General features: G+C 42.8%; 4 protein-coding genes across 5 annotated transcripts in view; 3 read left to right on the forward strand and 1 right to left on the reverse strand.

Moving 5' to 3' along the window:
- Positions 1 to 2,880, forward strand: part of LOC134177822 (thioredoxin reductase 2, mitochondrial-like) — an 8,502-nt gene extending 5,622 nt beyond the window's left edge. For both annotated transcript variants that reach the window (XM_062644603.1, XM_062644604.1), the window contains 7 exons: positions 1 to 25; positions 82 to 127; positions 776 to 912; positions 986 to 1,081; positions 1,244 to 1,417; positions 1,487 to 1,587; positions 2,705 to 2,880. The exon at positions 1 to 25 is cut by the window's left edge and continues 122 nt beyond it. In XM_062644603.1, the coding sequence (XP_062500587.1) occupies positions 1 to 25; positions 82 to 127; positions 776 to 912; positions 986 to 1,081; positions 1,244 to 1,417; positions 1,487 to 1,587; positions 2,705 to 2,834 (709 nt within the window). In that variant the 3' untranslated portion in view covers positions 2,835 to 2,880. The remainder of the gene's footprint in view (positions 26 to 81; positions 128 to 775; positions 913 to 985; positions 1,082 to 1,243; positions 1,418 to 1,486; positions 1,588 to 2,704) is intronic.
- Positions 2,881 to 3,014: 134 nt separating this feature from the next.
- Positions 3,015 to 3,670, reverse strand: LOC134177825 (tropomyosin alpha-1 chain-like). The gene has a single exon (XM_062644607.1). The coding sequence runs from the start codon at positions 3,598 to 3,600 to the stop codon at positions 3,214 to 3,216; it is 387 nt and encodes a 128-aa protein (XP_062500591.1). The 5' UTR covers positions 3,601 to 3,670; the 3' UTR covers positions 3,015 to 3,213.
- A 435-nt stretch (positions 3,671 to 4,105) lies between these two features.
- LOC134177824 (programmed cell death protein 2-like) lies at positions 4,106 to 8,245 on the forward strand. The gene is made up of 4 exons (XM_062644606.1): positions 4,106 to 4,283; positions 4,622 to 5,266; positions 7,806 to 7,919; positions 7,973 to 8,245. Exons 1-4 carry the CDS (start codon positions 4,107 to 4,109, stop codon positions 8,147 to 8,149), a joined length of 1,113 nt encoding a protein of 370 aa, XP_062500590.1. The 5' UTR covers position 4,106; the 3' UTR covers positions 8,150 to 8,245.
- Positions 8,240 to 11,897, forward strand: LOC134177826 (splicing factor 3B subunit 5-like). Its single transcript, XM_062644608.1, has 5 exons — positions 8,240 to 8,297; positions 8,366 to 8,402; positions 8,466 to 8,511; positions 11,464 to 11,587; positions 11,747 to 11,897. Exons 1-5 carry the CDS (start codon positions 8,289 to 8,291, stop codon positions 11,795 to 11,797), a joined length of 267 nt encoding a protein of 88 aa, XP_062500592.1. The 5' UTR covers positions 8,240 to 8,288; the 3' UTR covers positions 11,798 to 11,897.
- Positions 11,898 to 11,903: the final 6 nt, after the last annotated feature.

An 11,903-nucleotide genomic window follows, 5' to 3' on the forward strand; every position in this document is an offset into this window, starting at 1 on the left:
CAATCAGAATGAAGGCGGACTGGAGGTACATCAAACAATAGACAACGACATTGCTAATTGATTTGAATTTGTTTTATGCAGAGAGGCGTGTTTCAAGATGTGTTTGACACTGTGCTTGTGGCCACAGGTGAGGCACGATGTACAGTGTACATGCATTTTTACTGATTGACAGTCACATTGTTAACATGAACTCAAGAGACTGTGTGCATTATACCTGATCACCATACCTACTCTTGTATGACCCCACCCCGTTATCATGTCAGCTTATTTGTGAAGTATGGGATGAGGTCTTGCTTGAGGATATGTCACTGTTAGGTGCTAATTGGTGAAGATATTTGCATAATTACTACAACTCAAGTTTGCTACAACAACCCAGGCGCGTGCTTATGGGGTGGTGTTTCAGGGGGAAACGACCCACTTCAGTTGGAGGTCTGCTTGTACAGTACCTCTGCATGTACACGACCGATCAAACTCAAGGGCGTATCCAGAGGTGCTTATGCCCAGATGCACAAACTTGTAGCCTAGATATTTTCAATGTGACATGTGTTGTAATGTAAATTGTAATTTATAGACACTCTGTGGTTTGTTAGTAAAGCTTTAGCTGTCTTGTTGTATTATACAACAATTACGTTACTCGTATACCCAACCACCTAGATTTGTCCTATTCATCACTGTCAACGCTTGAATCTTGTGTTGTTTGTTTTGTTGACCATTTGTATTGCTTGTGATGTTTGTGTTGGCATACCTCCATTCATTTGAATTTTAATTTGTATAGGCAGAGGTCCTGATTCTAAAGCGTTGGGTCTTGATGCTGTAAGTGTTGAGACTGATGTGGAATCTGGAAAGGTAATCGTAGATGAAAGAGACGAAACGACGGTACCTCACATCTTTTGCATTGGAGACGCAGCTGATGTATGTTTGTGTCTGGTTTTGATTTGTTGATGTCTTACATGTTGGTGTCTTACATGTTGGTGCCTGACTATAGGGTCGACCAGAGCTGACACCAGTGGCTATAAAAGCAGGCAAGCTGTTGTCTCGAAGGCTGTTTGGAAATTCTACACACAACATGGACTATAATAATGTAATCATTTGGGATATTGTGTTATCATCTGTTTTTCTCTCTTTGTTTGTTTGTTTGTTTGTTGTCTGTTTCTTTGTTTGTTTTTCTGTTTGTTTGTCTTTTTCTGTTCGTCTGCTTTCATGCCCATTTTCTGCAATTTTGTATGTTTGTATTCTTTTCTAGATTCCTACAACTGTCTTCACTCCCATGGAATATGGTTGTGTTGGTTTATCTACCGAAAAAGCAATAAACCAATTTGGCAGCGAAAACATAGAAACTTATCATGCCTTTTATCACCCACTTGAACTCACTATTCCTCCCGAAAGGGAAAACCAATTAGAAGACCACTACATCAAGGTGTGATTATCATTGATATTGATATTAATATCGTTCTTCATGATTATCTATTGATTTGACTGTATGTAGACTGTATGTGTTCGAGAGGGAAACGATGATCGAGTTGTTGGCATTCACTTCCTTGGTCCTAATGCAGGAGAAGTCATTCAAGGATTTGCAGTGGCCATGAGGTTTGATATTGGACTTATTGTTGTCGGTCTCTGCATGGTTTTCAATTAGCATGCCCACACTTATAATGGAGATAAACAGTACTCAGGCTAATCAGTAAAGCATACTTTAGGTTGGATATTAGAAACAGACTAGTCACTAGGGTAGAATCAATATATATACAATCTAAGTGCGTCTAATTCAAGAGGTGAGAACAGAGGAAGTTTCTGAGTATTATATCTGTTTAGTTTTATCTCTAGACTTTCTTCTGCTTGGGTTAATTTCATGGTTGATGTGTATCTCATGCATCGTAGTTATTGGGGAGAAGTTGTTATAAATACAGGGAAGGACGGGGTCTGGGAACAACTACATACTGCCTGATGTACTTGGTGATGAGTTGTTGGTAATACATATATTGCTCTTCTGTCTGCATACCACATTAGGTACATACATATGTATGTTCTCATTGGATTTGTGGTCTGCTGCTGCAAATCGTGGAACAGTCAGTTGGTGTAGTTATTGAACTTACATTTGCCATATTATGCTGCAGGAATTGGTATGTACACCAACAGTGAATCACCAAGGACTCACACTGTTCTTGTCAAAAGCTTGTCCTCTGTTTCTATTGCATTACCTGAAGTAGTATAGTAGTCAGTTTGTCAGGCAAGTAGGCTTTCTAGTATGTTTACAATGTGTGTGGCAGGGGCACTCAGTAGTGAGTCTACCCAACACATGCATATTAGCCCATTTATGGACAACTTATTTCAATCCACTGAGACAACAATCCACTGAGACAACAATCCACTGTAGTGTGTCATCACAAAAGACCACAGGCATTAGAGATGCAAAGTCAGTCTAATCCCAAACAACAATCCACATACTATAATATTCAATGTAACACAGATGTAATACAAAGTTTATTAATTTCTTATTTCATTAACACGACAGTTTGTCAGTCTTTGGGCACCACTGCATGGTACCTGTACATATTGTATTGGTAGGTCCAACATTTCCTTCCATGTCCAACTCAAAAATATTTTAGAATTTTAGCTATTATTCCACATGAGTATTACAATGAAAATTTAGTGGTTTGTGTTAACTTAATTTAGCTAACAGTTTGCTCTGTTTTTTTCTTCCTAGAGCACCCGGCGGTCTGCCAATGAGCCAAATTACGTCTACCATAGGAATACACCCGACTAACGCGGAAGAAGTTGTTAAACTGTACATTACCAAGAGCTCTGGCCGAGATCCTGTTGTGACTGGCTGCTGAGGCTAGCATCCCCACCACGGGGTGACCCGGTGTGTCAACACACCGCACTACCCACCCGTGGTGGACAAGGACAAGGACACCAGAATACACTACCAGACAGACACGACAGTATAAAACTAGCGATCTGATGCATGACGTTTCGTCTGTAAACTCTCGACGAGTGAGACGCATCCGAACACGACAGATCCACAAAACCGGAAGTCGTCCGGCGTCGCATTCCACGCGCTCTCCATTCATCGCAGCTCGCTAACAGCTACAAAAATTAGTGTCCAAAAGTCCAACAGCACAAGCCGATTCGAGGACAGAAACAGTAGTAATACACACTTACGTGTCAAACAGAAACATGCAGCACAAGCTCGCAAGCGACTACACTATGTCCCTATAGAGCGTTCAGTTCTTGCAATGTCTCTTCGAAATCCTGCTTCACCTCATCGTACTCGCACTTGTCCTTCGCTAGCTGTGCTTCCATCTCGTCGATTTCGGCTTCGAGCTCTTCCGCCCTCGCCTCAGATTCTGTTGCGCGTCGCTTTGCGTTCTCCAGGTCTCTCTCGAGTCGCTCGATTTTGTCGTCGCTGCTCGACTCGATGCGATCAAGGTCGTCTTCTGTTAGCTTGAGTTTGCGTTGCAGTTGCTTTTTCTTGTTCTCGAGTTCGTGCTCACGGTCTAGTACCTCCCTGAGGAGCCTTTTTGATTCGTCAGCTTGGTCTCTCGCATCGTCGGTGGCGACGCGGAGAGCCTGGACTTTCTCGCGAATCGATTTCGCCATAAGCTCGAGAGGCGTGGGAGATGACAGCCGCAGGAACAATGAATGGTATGCCCGACGACGGGAGTGCAAGAGACATCCGGGTGGCTAGACGGTTGGAATTACAATGTTTTCTCTTGTACTGTACAGTGGACAGTACACTTCGCTAGTAATTGAACGAAGAACTTACATTAGTGCTTGTCTGTGTGTTTGTATGTATGTGTGTAGTTTAGGTATGTACAGGTGTGTCTCTAAAAATTTAGAAATTGTTAATATTAATTAATTATATGTTACAGTAATTGACTTACCCGGATTAAGATATGCCCGGATGTAACGTAAGTTTGTGTATCTAAGTTTGAAAATTAATTATTAAATTTAATATATTTTAAAAAAATTAAATTAAATTATTGCGTTTAGTAACTCAATACAAACATTTCTTTCCGCTTTTACTTTGTTAAAAATTTTAGCGTTATACGGGATTTTAATTTACAATTAACTGCAACGTACCCGGATAATGTTATGCCCGGATAATGACATGTGTAGAGTTGGGATTTGCTGTGGAGCCTAGTGATGTTCGTCTGCTTGTTAGCCGTTACTTTCCGAGTAAGATAGGCGGCACGCCAGCCTGGCTAGATCAAGCAAACTTGCCGTCATCGAGAGAAGTCGCTTGTGGCTTATGCAAAGAGCCTACAGTTCTCTTGCTGCAGGTGTGTAAAGAGTTGAGTGTTTGAGTGCTGTACTGTGCGCAATCGTTGGTGTTAGTATAACTCACTTTGAGATGGAAATAGTAGCCTCGTAGTCCGGTTTTTAGTACGCGCGAGGTGTAATTAAATTGATTAATAATTTTATAAATTACCGTAATTTTTGATTAAACAACGCTCTTGAATAAACGCCGTTTTTTGTTTAATTAAAATTTAGAGGAGCTGCACTGATTTACATCTTTTGTATTTCTAGTATATTCATCTGACCATTGGACCATAAATTTTTAGTGTTTTTTACTATTTTATTGCTTGACGTTTTGTGTGTGCTTGTGTTTTTTATCTAGATTTATGCCCCTGATACGGAGGACGACATTGCATTTCATCGTACTATATTTCTAACTTGCTGCCTCTCTGCATCTTGTCACGTCACCGACAGTGCGCGCTGTTTCCACGTGTTTCGCTGCCAACTTCCCAGGAGGAACGTCTTCTACAGTTTTGAACCACCGGACGAAGACAATCCCGAGTCCGAGCAACGACAAGTGGACGAACGTTTTGAAGCTGCTCGTTTGTGTTGGGTGTGTGGATTTCTGGGTGAAAAGAGTTGTGCTAAATGTCACACAGCGAAGTACTGTAGCAGGCAGCATCAGATAATTCATTGGAAAAATGGTCACAAGGAGGAGTGCACAAGGTTGTCGCAGTCACAAGGAGGAAACGAGACAAAAACATCAGAAAGGCAATGTGTTGTTGCATCAGCTGTTTTCCCTCAACTTGAGCTTGTGATTGAGACAGAACCCGAAGTGGTGGATGAGGAGAAGACCGACGAGCAGCGAATGAGAGAATATGAGGAGTTTGTGAAGAGAGAGGGTTCAGGCGTAGCCGAAGCAGCAGATGTTGAGGAGTTTGAAAGGGAAGCTGCTGAGCAGAAGCATGTTGAGTGTGACAAGGCATTTCGTCGATTCAAAGATCGTATTAGCAGAGAGCCAGAACAGGTGAAGATATCGTCGCTTTCTCGTTTCTCTCTCCGGTTTTATCATTTGTTTAGTGTGTTTGTGTTCATGTGTCTCAGATTGAGTTTCTGTTAGGACATTTTAGTTGGCAGCAAATAGATTTGGTAGTAGAGAAACGGTCTGCATGTGTATTTTGTTAGTTGTTTTCTTGTATTGGTGTGTATGTATGACGTGTGTATTGGTGTGTATGCATGACGTGTGTATTGGTGTGTATACATGACAAATGTATTGGTGTGTATGCATGACGTGTGTATTGGTGTGTATGCATGACGTGTGTATTGGTGCGTATGCATGACGTGTGTATTGGTGTGTATACATGACAAATGTATTGGTGTGTATGCATGACGTGTATATTGGTGTGTATGCATGACGTGTGTATTGGTGTGTATGCATGACGTGTGTATTGGTGTGTATACATGACAAATGTATTGGTGTGTATGCATGACGTGTGTATTGGCGTGTATACTAGCCTCGTACCAAACCCTCTCGCGCTGTCGTGCCCGGTTCCCGTATAACACGACAACGCCGAGAGGGTCTGGGATCATACCGCCTACTTTCTTCACCTAGTGTCACCCCACGTCATCTAAGTGTCACCCCACGTCACCAATGTCAACACTCTCATGCTCTTAGTTAATTATGAATCCATCCTTCCATCAAAGTTATGCTAGCTGTGATATTCGATTGCATACATTCACTGTTTACATTTTGTTCCTGTACAGCTGCATGAGAAGAGACCCACCTTGCCGCATGGAAAGAGATTCATTCACAGAGGGAGCTCGATCCTGAGTTCGATTTACGTTATCTGAAGCTGTGAGGTCCAATGCGATTCAATCAGCAGTCTAGGTAGCTTGGACTAGGGATGCACTAGGCGCCGCTCTATTACTGTGCTAGGCTACGAGAACAATACAAATCGGGAAGCTCGAGTACGATTCGGGAACATTTGGAGCCTGGCAGAGCATGCCGTCAGACACGGTGTTGACTTCCGCTCTAGAGTCTCTTGGAGAGGAAGTCCTCTTTCCCAGAGAGGTTGGCAAATACGTAGAGCTTGCGTAGAGACAGGATACCAACACTGAAAGGAAACAAGTAGAGTACGAATGGAAGGTCAAGTCTGTTGCAAGACATTCTGTGTGACACATGAGAATAATTATTAGACTAACTGTATTAGTAGCCTGAGGCTTGGTGACGTACAAGCTAGTTTGATCATTTAATAGCATAAACTGTAGGCGGTATGATCCCAGACCCTCTCAGGCGTTGTCGTGTTATACGGGAACCGGGCACGACGGCACGAGAGGGTCTGGTACGAGGCTAGTGTATACATGACGTGTGTATTGGTGTGTATACATGACGTGTGTATTGGTGTGTATACATGACGTGTGTATTGGTGTGTATACATGACGTGTGTATTGGTGTGTATGTATGACGTGTGTATTGGTGTGTATGCATGAGGTGTGTATTTGTGTGAGCGATTGAAGAGAATGCCAAGATAATCAACACAAAACTGGTGAATATTATTGGAATGAATGTCTAAGTTCCAAAGGCAATGACTATGCCAATGGGAGGTTGCTTCACATGGCGTGATTTTCTTGTAGAGCTTGGCCCTATTGTTGGCGTTTTACTGATTTGGTTGCTCTACATTTGTACTGGTATAGTATGAGTGAGTGAGCAAGTGTGTGTGCTTTTATTTTGTATTTGTTTATTTGTTTTGTATTTGTCTATTTATTTTTCTGTGTGCTTATCACTTTGCTTGTTTGTTTGTATGTCGATTTTTGTGTTTGTCCTTTGTCAGTCTGTCTTTGGGTTATTTGTCTGTCTGCCTATCTGTCTATCTGCCTGTCTGTCTGTTTGCCTGTCTGTCTGTATGCCTGCCTGTCTGTATGCCTGTCTGTCTATCTGTTTGTCTGCCTGTCTGTTTGTCTGTATGCTTGTCTGTATGCCTGTCTCTCTATCTGTTTGCCTGCCTGTCTGTTTGCCTGCCTGTCTGTTTGCCTGTCTGTCTGTATGCCTGTCTGTGTATCTGTTTGCCTGCCTGTCTGTTTGTCTGTATGCCGTCTGTCTGTGCCTGTCCGTCTGTTTGCCTGTCTGTCTGTATGCCTGTTTACATGCCTGCCTATGTGTTTGCCTGTCTGTTTGCCTGTTTGTCTGTATGCCTGTCTGTTTGTCTACAATTCTGCAAAGATGCAATGCCAAAGTTATCCTTAGAAAACTTTCAAAACTGTCACCTAATCATGGTGATTTAGATAGATTATTTGATTTTGACATTCAAAGTTAAGTCCATTAGTTAATGACTTTGTTGTTTGCAAGGACTGATTTGTATTTTAAAAATCCTAGCATATGTACAAGTAGAACCTGTATGAGAATAAATTATCTGTCTGTCTGTCTATCTGTCTGTCTGTCTGTCTGTCTTTCTGTCTGTATGCCTGTCTGCATGCCTGTCTATGTGTTTGTCTGTCTGTTTCAGTGACAGTAGGAAAGACTTTGTGCAATGTTTGTGTAACTATCTACATGGTTTTAATGCCAATAGGTGTTAAGATATCAAAGACATGGCATGCCACTGTGGGTATCAGACAAGACACCGAGTCTACAGCACGACGTCCCACACTGCAGCTGTGGATCAGAACGAACCTTTGAATTCCAAGTCAGTTCATCTGTGCATTGATACATTGACAACTTTTATCATACTTTTCTCAGGTTATGCCTCAGCTGCTCAACTATTTGAAGGTTGACTCGTTGAACGAGCCAAGCATCGACTGGGGGACACTCGTCGTGTACACATGCAAAAGGGGCTGCAATGAAGGCACACCTTACCATGAAGAGTTTATTTTTAAACAGTCATTTAACAGCTTGACATGTAAAGAGACACGATAGTGCAGTTGATATTAAAAAATTTGTGAGCTTTGTGGTTTCTAACTCGTGTAACCCAAAGCTATATTGTACGGGACATTTATTATACGGGACACCTAATACGGGACACTCTTCCAGGTGCGTTCACAAGTGCAAGTGCATCATGTCAGCGGTGCGTTCGTCGTTGTGTCGTCTTGGTGTGAAGTTGAATGCGATCGTAATGTGTGTTTGCTGTTGCAGGCCGAGCGATACAACATTCACAGCCAGCTCGAGCATCGTAAGACTTTCCTGTTTTCGTTTGACGATTTTGCGATGAGAATTCTCGTGCGATGTCTTCTAGTGCAGTCGAAATATGTAGGAACAGGCCACGCAGATACAACGAGATAGTAAGAATGATGATTGGTGTTGTTTTACGGCGAGAAATTCGCTCTGAATGAGTTTATTATCCGGGGACTGCGAGGACGCTGTTGCCACGTGACGTGTCTGTTGCTGTGCTACCCGAGGCCCGGATATCCGGGCTAATTACCCGAGGCCAGGATATCCGGGCTAAGGGTATAGTAGTCGTTTAATGACCAACAGTATGACCGTATTTATACTCGATTAGCACAGATGCAAATGAAGCTATTCTGACCAATAGACAAGAAGTGGTGTCATTACTGACCAATAGACGAACGTGATGTCATCATGAGACTTCACCTCTTTGTTTGGTAGCTGTGCTACAAGAATTCGGCCATCGGGCTTCCGTCCTGTACATGGTGTTTAGTCCTTTGTCTTACATATGGGGTTAGCACATAGAAACAACACCTAGCTAGTCTACATTTGCACCTCCACGTTTTCCCACCAGTCCACGGATTGGTCGAATTTTTTAAGTCCTCCACAGCTAAACGTGTTGACAAAATCTTGGAGTCCCAGTCAAATCTTGGTAATCTTGATGATCCACAGGTTGAATTGCATTTGCTTCGAAGCTGTCAGAGTGTTTGCAAAGTTAATCATATTTTACGAACTTGTTATTTGTCAACCTAAAAATGACGACAACTAGTTGGACCAATTTTCCGAACCCTGGTTAGTGCTTCTCTATTCATTTCTCTTGTTGTCGTGTTGAATTCGGATTGACTGACATGGATTTGTGGAGAACGGAGGGTTACAGACTTATGCAGATGGAATACAGGTGGACAGGAAGACAGAAAACAGATTGACTGACTGAGTAATTAATTAATTAAGTTAACTGATGGAGATTTATTGACCACAAAATTTAGAAGTCTAGTAATTGTAGTGTTTGAGGGAAGGGTATGAAGCAAAGATACACCATCAATTGAAAGAGAGAAACGGATGTATGGAAGACTGAGTGTCTTTGTCATGAGAGTCTTTTCTTTGCACTGAGCAGATCATTGTGTGATGAGACAGTGACTGTTGACTGATAGAGCGACAGACAGACAGACATATAGATTGATAGACAGACAGACAGACAGACATATAGATTAATAGACAGACAGACAGACAGACATATAGATTAATAGACAGACAGACATATAGATTAATAGACATACAGACAGACATATAGATTGACAGACACACAGACAGACATATAGATTGACAGACAGACAGACACACAGACAGACAGACAGACATATAGATTGACAGACAGACATATAGATTGACAGACAGACAGACAGGCAGACATATAGATTGACAGACACATAGACAGACAGAGACAGACATAGATTGACAGACAAACAGACAGAATATAGATTGACACACAGACATTTAGATTGACAGACAGACAGACAAACAGACAGAGATATAGATTGACAGACAGACAGACAGACAGACATAGATTGACAGACACATAGACAGACAGAGACAGACATATAGATTGACAGACAAACAGACAGAATATAGATTGACGCACAGACATATAGATTGACACGTAGAAAGACAGACAGACAGACATGCAGGTAGGCAGGCAGCTTGGGAGGCAGACACACCACTGGCGTAGCATCGGGATGTTTCCCTCAGATTGCCATGCGACGACGATTTGAACTATCTGGTTGATACAACACATGAGCATTCCAATAGGGTGAAGCCAGTGTGAAAGTCGTGACAGGTGAAGTGCACATGGCCATCACACTTTCTCCGGCAATGGCTGACTTTCATGCTGTGGACGTAAAAAAAAAAGAGAAGTAAAAAATGGGGCATGGCTTGGCAGTCTGATTGATCAGCCCCTCCAAACTTGAGGACTGCTACACCAGTGGACAGACAGACAGACAGATAGACATGCAGGCAGACAGACAGACAGATGGTTGGACAGACAGATGGTTGGACAGACAGACAGACAGACAGACAGACAGACAGACAGACCGATAGATGCTGACAAACAGACAGACCGGCAGATGCTGACAAACAGACAGACAGACAGATAGATAGACATGTAGGCAGACAGATGGATGGATGGACAGATAGACAGATGGACAGATAGATAGACATGTAGGCAGACAGATGGATGGACGATAGATGGATGGACGATAGATGGATGGACGATAGATGGATGGACGATAGATGGATGGACGATAGATGGATGGACAGACAATGTGTGTGTGTGTGTGTGTGTGTGTGTGTGTGTGTGTGTGTGTGTGTGTGTGTGTGTGTGTTTGTGCGTGTGGGTTGGTGGATGTGTGTGTGTGCGTGCGTGTGTGTGTGTGTGTTTGTGCATGTGGGTTGGTGGATGTGTGTGTGTGTGTGTGTGTGTGTGTGTGTGTGTGTGTGTGTGTCTGTCTGTCTGTCTGTCTGTCTGTCTGTCTTTTTTGTCTATTCCTGTGTCTTGCCATTACACGATATTTCATTACAATAGCCAACCAAGCATTGCTCTATAACAGGGCTACATCACAATTTTCTAATCCCGGCCTTATGTCATCATCCAATGTCCTTAACTAACTAACCTAGTCTATCTCTACCTGCTAACGCAACTTCCAAAGCACTCAAACACCATACAAGGAAATAGAAACGAAAATCAATTACCAGGAAATAGTTTCTCTCCCTGTCTCACTCTCACTCTCCCCTCCCCTCTACAATCAACAGTAAAAACGTACTTGGAATCGAAGCAGTTCACTAAGCAAAGAAGTGTGGCTACATGGACAGTCTTCACACAATTCAATTGCCATTGTACAGTCATCAGTCAGTAGTTGGTATGCGTCATCAAGAAACGAGATTGCCCAACCGCAAAATTTTAATCCCTTAACCAATCAGGCAGTCTGTAATATAGATAGCAGCGGTTCCTTCCTGTTGCTATACTGTAGTGTTCCTTCTGTCTTATTTTGTGGGTTTTTTCTTCTCTATTTCAGCGAGTGGGTCGTCAATCAGCACCGAGACAGCATCGCCTCGTACATCGGGCACGACAACCTGCTCAGCTACTTCGGCGTCGTCGAGAACGAGACGAAAGCGCGCGTCAAGTTCAACCTACTGCAGGTGCGTCTTGTCGGCGACTACACACACACACTGAATTACGTGACGTCATCGTGTCGTCGACGTCGATTGCGTCACGATGAGTCGATGACGTCACGTAAACAGGAAGCGTTCACGTGTACATGTACGATGAGTTTGTTTGTGACATCTTTTGTCTCGTAGAAGCTTCTACAGCCGTGTGGACCGCCGCCACCGAAGCGAGAAGACTTATAAATTACACACACACAATATACACTAGTTTTTTCCTAACTTCGAGCTCTATTCGTGTCGATTCGTACGATTCTTTGATTCACGTCCGCTCACTTGCGGTCATGCACAA

Source organism: Corticium candelabrum, chromosome 3, assembly GCF_963422355.1.
Source record: "Corticium candelabrum chromosome 3, ooCorCand1.1, whole genome shotgun sequence".
Lineage (NCBI taxonomy): Eukaryota > Metazoa > Porifera > Homoscleromorpha > Homosclerophorida > Plakinidae > Corticium > Corticium candelabrum.

Bases quoted from the DNA above. Each gene is read 5' to 3' on its own strand.
- LOC134177824 (XM_062644606.1), top strand. From the start codon at position 4,107: ATGACATGTGTAGAGTTGGGATTTGCTGTGGAGCCTAGTGATGTTCGT. The intron at 4,284-4,621 runs GTGTGTAAAGAG...TTTTTTATCTAG, and splicing joins CTACAGTTCTCTTGCTGCAG to ATTTATGCCCCTGATACGGA. The intron at 5,267-7,805 runs GTGAAGATATCG...TAATGCCAATAG, and splicing joins TTAGCAGAGAGCCAGAACAG to GTGTTAAGATATCAAAGACA.
- LOC134177825 (XM_062644607.1), bottom strand. From the start codon at position 3,600: ATGGCGAAATCGATTCGCGAGAAAGTCCAGGCTCTCCGCGTCGCCACC.
- LOC134177826 (XM_062644608.1), top strand. The intron at 8,512-11,463 runs GTAAGAATGATG...TCTCTATTTCAG, and splicing joins CACGCAGATACAACGAGATA to CGAGTGGGTCGTCAATCAGC. The intron at 11,588-11,746 runs GTGCGTCTTGTC...TTTGTCTCGTAG, and splicing joins TCAAGTTCAACCTACTGCAG to AAGCTTCTACAGCCGTGTGG.